This window comes from Dendropsophus ebraccatus, chromosome 1, assembly GCF_027789765.1.
Source record: "Dendropsophus ebraccatus isolate aDenEbr1 chromosome 1, aDenEbr1.pat, whole genome shotgun sequence".
NCBI classification, from domain to species: Eukaryota; Metazoa; Chordata; class Amphibia; order Anura; family Hylidae; genus Dendropsophus; species Dendropsophus ebraccatus.
In genome coordinates, this window is record NC_091454.1 from 45,179,721 (window position 1) to 45,188,566 (window position 8,846).

An 8,846-nucleotide genomic window follows, 5' to 3' on the forward strand; every position below is an offset into this window, starting at 1 on the left:
CGGAGCAATATTGGCCTGATTTGGATGATTATCGCCTCATGTAATATACTTATTTCTTACTTATACTTATCTCTTGGCAGGCATTTCTAGATTTGCAACAAATTAATACAGATGACCAATTTGATAAAACGAATGAAGAAAAATGGCTTTGCTGCTCCTCACATGAACAGTATGCTTCACTGGTGTGTGGGAAATACAGGAGGGAGCTCAGTGATATGAAGGACACTGCACATGCTCCTAGCCTTTACTATTGTGAATGACAATGCACAAACTCCCTTCTCTTAACGACTGTTGCCAGGCGAGAACCAACCTGCTTCCCTGGATACTAGCTGTAGCCTCGCCTTCACTGGCTAGCGCTCCGTTACGTAAAAGCTGTTCTGGCGCCTTATTGGTTGTGGCCCCGGCTGTTTCCGCCCTGTGATTGGCTGGTGATTTTTACGACGCATGTATTAGACTCCCTACGGTTTCATCAAGGAGCGTTCTACTGATATGCTCTGTATCCGGTTGCGCCGCCATTTTCTCGGAGAACAATCCTACAGTCTTATCCGTAGAGGCGAACCAGCTCCTGCGGACACATTGTATACCTGAGTATCTCGTATACAGGACGTTGTCTGTTGCGTTAAAATAGTCCCGCCTTTTCTCGCCTCTTGGCTTGGGTGACGCAGCTCCCTTGGAGGTGGAGTGGTGTGACCGGTAGGCAACGCTGAGGCCTTGTGTTATTTCTGTGATCGAGGCTGAGCACGGTGAGTTTACGCCCGCTGGTAAAATGTCGTCTATAAGGTCCTATAAGCCGCGTGTAGGAGGAGGCAGCCTCTGTACTCGGGGCTAACACTCTTACGGATGCCGCACAGGCCTGCTTCACTCTCCGAGGCCTAACATGGCGTTACAGTAATAGAGAGCAGCAGAGACTAGTGTCCTGTGTGTGTGTGTTATGGCGACGGCTGTTTCTTAGGGCTGGACGCCATCAGCGCACTTTACCGCACCATTACATCCATAAGCCAGGGCTAAGGCAGTCTTGTCAGGCTAGGCCTTCGGGCTTGACTTGTTGGATACGAACTACTAATATACTTGGCATTGTGCTGAGTAGTCTGTAACCTAGGTCTGACAGTTAAGCTGAGGAACTAATAGCATCAGCTAGGTGTTGGCATATTATTGGGTAAAGCTGGTACAGCGTACTGTACTAAGTGCTAGAACTTATTAGAAAAACATCTGGATAAAACTTTGCTACAGGGTTTTGAACACAACAGACCAGCCTGTTGTTGTTATTATTATTATTATTATTATTGTTATTATTATCTCATTCCCATGGACAGGGAAGCCCTGTAGTTTACTCTATTCAAGTAGCCATGTAATGCCGCGAGCCGCAGGTATGTTTGAGTCTTTGGGGGAACTTTAATGACGCAGACGTGCGGTTGTTTTATTACGGTGCTGTGAAGATTTTACACCTTAGCCATCTCCCGGCATCATATTGATACATAATGCCGTGCAGGAAAAGAGTCCACTGTCTATGGCTTCTGTGATTTACAGAACAGCAATTTTGTTCTGCTCATCAACAAATACAGATGCTTATCTGGCAGAAGAGGATGGTGGAGATCAACTCCTGCGCTAAACAGGCTCCGTGACGTTCAAGTCTGGTGACTCAGCCAGCCAGGGAAAATGTTTAACTGCTGACACTGTAAAGGTGTGTTTACACAGCAGATTTGTTTGGCAGATATCTGACAGATTATTGAAGCCAAAGCCAGGAACAGACTATAAACAGACAACAGGCCATAAAGGAAAGGCTGAGATTTCTCCTGTTTTCAAATCCCTTCCTTGCTCTGGCTTCACTAATCTGTCGGTTATATCTTTGTGTACACACACCATTAGAGAGCTGTTAGGACAAGGAGACACGTGTACCTTTTATATATTCAGCTGTTCTTCCAGTGTGCAGAGAAATTCTTTTATTCTGTGGTACAAAGAGTCTCCAACCTGGAATGCTTTGCCCCTCCTTCCTTCCCCATGTTGATTGGTTCCCTTTAAGATGGCAGACTTGTTCTCTAGATCAGGACTTCGCAAACTTTTTGTTCTCAGGCTTTACCAGGCAATCCACGTTGAGACTGGGGGCTGACCAGCAAACACATACTACTACGCAGCATCAGATACCGCCATGTAGTGCACATAATTTACCAGAGCAGTGCCAAATCTGCACCATAGTGCAGACATAAATACTGCTCCACCTGTATAACCTAACTCTACGCTGCACAAATACACACAGCTCCACCCGTATAACTCAACACCAAGTTGCACCAAAAAATACTGCTCCAACTGTAAAACACAACACCACGCTGCACTAATACACACTGGTTCACCTTTATAACCCAACACCATGTTGAAGCCAAAAAATACTGCTCCACCTGTATAACCCAACACCACACTGCACTAATACATAGTGCTCCACCTGTATAACCCACAGTCAAACTGCACCAATCATTACTGTGCTACCTGTATAACCCAACATCACACTGCATTTAGACATACTGATCCACCTGGAAATTAGCACCACAGTGCAGCCCTCCAGTGGTGATTCTTAGCATCATACCTTGGGCTGTGCAGTAAGCAGTGGTGCATAGCGCACTGCTGGTTACCATACAGGAGCCTGGAGTTTCTTCACAATGATGGTGGACCTCTGTGGCTTTACAACTACAGCCTGGCTTTGGAAAAGCTAAAAGCTTGCTTGCTGTGCCTGGAAGGACACTCTTGGTGGCAGACTCCAGATTACTGAGAAAACAGATAACGCTAAACCCAGTATTTTTACCCCAGTACCAACCACCACAGAGGTACTGGGAAGAGCCAGGTACCATTGGTGCTGTAGTGTATTAAAAAAAAAATTGCGCTGTAGGTTTGCGGAGATAAGCAATTTCACCACAGATTTTAGACAGCATGGCAGTATGTTATGTGTGAATGTACCATAAGGCATTTTTCCTAGACCCCCAACCGTCTGTAATATCCCAGTAAACCCTGTGGGGGAGATTTATCGAAAGGTGTAAAATTTAGACTGGTGCAGCAAACTAGCCACAGAAACCAATCACAGCTCAGCTTCCAGCTCTGGTGAAAGGAAAGCGGAGCTGTGATTGGTTGCTGGGGAAGTTTGCACCAGTCTAAATTTTACACCTTTTGATAAATCTCCCCCTGTGTGTTCAGACCCCTCCATTGTCTTTTTGTTCTGTTGAACTCCACTGCAGAACCTCCATTGTTGCTCCAGCAGGAAGAGAGGAAAGTGAGGAAGGTTTACAGCACATGCTCAGCTTCCCTGAATTTAAATTTATAGTAAAGAATTAACTAATACCAGTATAAAACTTTTAGTTCTAGGATATGGTGAGGGAAGTTCTTATGATCACTGCAGAATAGCAAATTACATTAAATTACAGACTTTAAAATTGATCTTTAGTATATGACCTGATTATGATGTTGGAGATACCCTTTTAACTGTATTGTGTCTTTCGTTCCACAGATGCCTTCAATAAAACTACAGAGCTCCGATGGAGAAATCTTTGAAGTGGATGTAGAAATTGCAAAGCAATCAGTTACCATCAAGACAATGTTAGAAGGTGAGTTTTATCGTATGACCCATTTTACAGAATCCTATCAGTGTTGATCCTGTGTAGCTGTTACACCTTACCTTGCTGTATGCCTGCCACCACATAACCAGCCACATACACTCTTCATACAGCACATTGAGGTGTAGTGGTACTAGGGCCCAGGGAATAATAGGCTCTCTGCCTCTGACACCATTCACACCTTTTTTTTAATGAAATTAAAAACACTGGCAACAAAGTTATGTTCTGATTGCTTTCATTGATATTTAATAATCTAAGCATGCGGTCAGTGGGTTACAGAATGCAGAAGTGGATTGAAAACACAAAAAGCCTATGTTCACACACTGTTGACATTTAGTGGATGGCCGTCATTTAATGCAAAGTAATTGCTGTTTTAAAATAATGGCCATTACTTGCTGTTAAATTATGACCATCCGCTAAGTTTCTACAGTGTGTGAACATAGCCTTTCTGTGTTTTCAATTCACTTCTAGTTTTGGTTGCAAAATGCTGACCTAAATACTGTGCGTAAATACTGTGTGTACTGTAGTCAATAGCACAAGCTTGTACTATTCAGATATATTAATAGGGCATATCTTGTAAACCTGAAAGCATTGACTATTGAATAGGTTTAGTGTTTAGTAAAAGTAGGTTTAGTAAAAACACATACTACCACGTGCACGTAATATCACCTACCAACATCAAACCAGCAGCGCAGTGCAGAAATAGATACAACACCATCTACAGTACTGCAAGTGCAGAAATACTGATCCACGTGTAGTAACCCAATACCACTGTGCAACAATATATAATGCAAAGATACAAAAAGCAACAAATGTCACAGATCTATTCGTAGATCTTATCATGTAAACCTGAAAGCATGTACTATTGAATACAGCTCCTTAAAATTGCTGTTCGTGTTTCTTTAGACTTGGGCATGGATGACGAAGGAGATGATGACCCTGTGCCACTCCCTAATGTTAATGCGGCAATTCTGAAAAAGGTAAATATAGATATCTATTGCTTTTAGTTTCCCTTAATGTAAAGCTAATGTATATACTGGACACCTTAGACTATAGAGTTTATTGTAAATTGTTGTAAATACAGAAGTACTGATTATCCAGGGAAAGCCTCTTTGACGTTTTACACAAGAGAATAAACGCATTTTTCTACATTATAGAAGCACAGATATGTGAAAGGCACCATGGGGGACATTTACTAAGGAGTCCTATTTGTGTGACTATTTAATGAGGATTGTTGTATATTCTCTTCCAATTATCTTGTGACTGATTTATTAAAATGTAACACCCCCATAGGGATTGCATCTATGTAAAAAGTTGCAAAAAAAAGACAATCTGTTGGTTAGTCACCACCAGTTTTTATAGATGACTTGTTTGTAGTGTAGTATCATAAATCTAAATCTTGCTGTTTTCAGGTGATCCAGTGGTGCACTCACCACAAAGATGACCCTCCTCCCCCAGAGGATGATGAGAACAAGGAGAAGAGGACAGATGATATTCCCGTATGGGACCAGGAATTTCTTAAAGTAGACCAAGGAACTCTATTTGAACTTATCCTGGTGAGTTACATTTACTTATTAATAAATATGGTTTGTTTTAGTTTTTTACTCCTTTTACACAAAGGGGGAGATTTATCAAACTGGTGTAAAGTTGAATTATTTTAGTTGCCCCTAGCAACCAATCAGATTCCACTTTTCATTCCTCACAGATTCTTTGAAAAATGAAAGGTGGAATCTGATTGGTTGCTAGGGGCAACTAAGACAATTCAGTTTTACATCAGTTTGATAAATCTCCCCCATAATGTTTTGTTGCAAATTTGCATCTCCCTGCAATATTTTTTACCTATAATCTGTTTGATGCAACATTGCATGGAGGTACTTGTCTGTATTAAAAGGGTTGTCCTGCCAGGACCCCTCCCTGTAGAATGTCTGGAGAGAGGGTGAGTGGGAAAAAAAACCCCTCAACATACACTTACCTCCCTCGCTGCGCCTTATTCCACTGCTCCGATTCCCGATCTGCAGCCACTTCTAGGTTCTGTGAAGTGATGTAGCAGGTCCATTTGGCCATTCAGCTACATCGGTTGAATGGCTAAACAATCCTGCTACATCAGATCTCGGAGCTAAGAAGCTGCTGCACATTGGGGAGCGGAGTAGCAGGCCCAAGATCCAGGGAGGTAAGTGTTTTTTGTTTTTTTTTTCTTTTTCCCCCCACTCAAGCTCTCGCCTGGCATTCAGCAGAAGGCTGGACAACCAGTGTTAAATTTTATATGTATGGTATGCATTGGTAAATGTAGATTTTTGTAATTTTTTTTTATTTTTTTGTATCATCTTAGTCCCTTCTGGTGTGCAGCATATGTTTTCAACACATTTGTGGCTTAAATAGTGCATATTCTGTGTTTCAGCATTTGCGAGTTGTTTTTTTTTTGTACTGTAGATGGAATAAACTATTGGTTTTATTGTTTTAAGTCCTGTTTGTCACAAAGTCATGTGAAGGTGCCTGTAGCATATTAAAACAATGGCAGTCATTAGGTTTTCTGCTTTCAGCAAATACATTGGGTTTAGGAGTGCACTTACATTAAGGTATGTTATGTGTTTTAATAGAACTTTGTATTCTATGTACATGTTTAACTAGGTCTGCTTTTGTGCGCAGGTTGGTGCATATACCTTTAGGCCTGGGTTACTTTTCTGGACTCAAAATATAATATATATGAAAATTCTTTGGCACACAGTTGTATGGGTGTGTTTTTCTATGTATGGGGTTTTTGCCATTCCTATAAACTTATAACACATTACATTATTTATCCAGGCTGCCAACTATTTGGATATTAAAGGACTACTTGATGTAACCTGCAAAACCGTGGCAAATATGATTAAAGGAAAAACCCCAGAAGAAATTCGGAAGACATTTAATATAAAAAATGACTTTACTGAAGAGGAAGAGGCACAGGTAATTTTGCCTAGAAATGGGCTTTCTGGCTTTTATTTTTCTGATTGGTGGTGGTTGCATCTCAGCAGCTGCTTAAGACTTGGGGCCATATTAGCCCTTTCTGTGGGGTAAGTGAGTGCCAATCTGCTAGATTCACGCTCTTACTGAGCCTGTTGCACAGCTCTATAATTGTGCAGCCCTTACTTTTATAGGGGTCCTTCGACAGCATAAAGAAAATAAGATGCTTACCTCTTTAGTGTCCTCATGCCGCATCTCTGGGTCCCCTGACCAAATCTGTTGCAGATACTTCTGCAAATGAACCCATCTCTGTAGTGGTGGCCCGCACAGCCAGTCATTGACTAGACAGCGCCGCAGTCAGTGATCGGTTGATTCTATGATTAGGAGTCTAAGGGCCCTATTACACAGAGCAGTAATTGGCTGGTTTTGCTGATTATTGCTTTGTGTAATAGAACGATCAGCCGATGAAATGATCATGGGCTGATCGTTTTCTAAAATCGTGGGGCATCAGGCGCCCATCGCTACGTGTAATGATGTGCTGATGATTGTAGTATTAAATTACCTTACCATGTTCCCCGTGTCCTCGTGCCTTCCCTGGTCTCTGCATCTTTGCCTGCTCCTCCCTACGTTTCCGGTCTCTGTACAGACAGGCAGGCCACAGCCACTTGGCCAATCACAGGCTAAGACAGGCCAATGATTGGCAGAAGCTACAGAGACCAGGGAAGACCCAAGAACACCCAGGAACGTGGTAAGTTAATACCTTAATATTTTAAACAAAGGCAAGGGCCGCTTGGACATTGCTAATGATAGTCAGCCGTGTAATTGCACAGTAAACGAGCGCTGATCTAGCAGATTGGCACTCGTTTAGAGTTTGATTATGTAATAGGACCCTAAGTAGTCCTCGCTATTATTTTGCTGAGCTGAAGTCGTCCTCCCTATACATCAGAATTCTGGATTACAGCAGGGGTTTTCAAGTGTAGTAGTTGCAGCACATCTGTATATAACTGCTTTATACAACAGTCTTTATCAAATCAATAAAAAAACACCAGTAAATGGCTAATGCTTGTTGTGATGATCTTATAAATGGTAGATTTCAATAACTTTTGTCTCCCATTGATTTGGCTTTCTCTTATATTCCAGGTACGCAAAGAGAATCAGTGGTGTGAAGAGAAATAAAAAAAACATGCCTCTTGTCATTATAACACTGTAAGAATCGTTCCAAATAGTTGCACTGCTCTGTTTATAATAGACAATTCAGCAGCTTCTCATATTAGCAGCAGGGCGTTTTGCTGCATGTTGTGTCCTCTATAAATATATATATAATTTTTTTTTTTTCTTTGTGAGTAACAGTTTCTCTTCCCGGACTGTGTTTTTACCATTGTAATCTAGTGTGACTTACTATAATAAATCTTTGATCTCTGTGCTGTGAAGACAGAAGATGTCATTCCTATTGTTTTTAGGCAAGTGATCACCGTTGCATATGATAATGGACTGTTTCACTTTAAATGATTTATTGTTATTATGTAAGCTTCGGAGCCAAGAGAAGCTGCATGATAACAGTGAACTTGTGCAGAACAGTCTTACTTGTCATCTTCAGATGACATTATCACCCAGATTTGTATGGAGCTTGCAGAAGTCCTGCTGTTTCATTTTTCATAGGTAATGCCCAGCTTTAGTAAGTTTAGCTTAGAACTCACTGGCATGTCATACTGCATTCACATACCTTATGAGTTTATTTATTTTTTTCCCCCCCTTTTTTTTTTTTTTTTTTTTTTTTTTGTTCTGGTGCTTTTGGGTTAATAGTTTAGACTGACTTATTTTAGTCATAGAAGAGGGAACTTTAATCCTGTAACTAGTCTTTCCTGACAGTTCTATTTTAGTAAATTCTATTTACTATTAAATAACTCTGCAGCGGCTTTTGTTTCTCTGTTGTGCAACCCCTCTGCTCCTAACAATTCTGGACTAAATTGACAATTGTCTGTAAAAGTTTATTCTGTCACTGTCCAGTCACTTCTGAGTGTTAGACTGTGGAGAGACAGCCCTTTCACAAGCAGAGTGGCCAGTTGTCGATTCTTGAATATTCAGGATAAAAGGAATTTTGCAATGCAGCAACCTTTTAAGAAAAAAGTACCAGAATTTTAGTTTTTCTACCAGTGTTTACTACAACAGATATGTCAGGAGACTTGACAGGTTCTCTTTAATCTGATATATCAAATTGCAAAGACTGCAATTTTAGGACATGATTATCATCCAGTAACACTTTACTTTGCTATAAATTTGTGATAAGAGTACTCTAAAGGCCCTATTCCA

The 8,846-nt window shown here is 41.0% G+C and overlaps 1 protein-coding gene across 1 annotated transcript; it reads left to right on the forward strand.

Moving 5' to 3' along the window:
* The first annotated feature begins 469 nt into the window (after positions 1-469).
* SKP1 (S-phase kinase associated protein 1) lies at positions 470-7,973 on the forward strand. The gene is made up of 6 exons (XM_069970120.1): positions 470-743; positions 3,491-3,587; positions 4,503-4,576; positions 5,009-5,152; positions 6,399-6,539; positions 7,677-7,973. Exons 2-6 carry the CDS (start codon positions 3,491-3,493, stop codon positions 7,710-7,712), a joined length of 492 nt encoding a protein of 163 aa, XP_069826221.1. The 5' UTR covers positions 470-743; the 3' UTR covers positions 7,713-7,973.
* Positions 7,974-8,846: the final 873 nt, after the last annotated feature.

Coding starts and splice junctions, on each gene's coding strand:
- SKP1 (XM_069970120.1), top strand. CDS start 3,491: ATGCCTTCAATAAAACTACAGAGCTCCGATGGAGAAATCTTTGAAGTG. Junction 3,588..4,502: donor CATCAAGACAATGTTAGAAG/GTGAGTTTTATC, acceptor GTGTTTCTTTAG/ACTTGGGCATGGATGACGAA. Junction 6,540..7,676: donor CTGAAGAGGAAGAGGCACAG/GTAATTTTGCCT, acceptor CTTATATTCCAG/GTACGCAAAGAGAATCAGTG.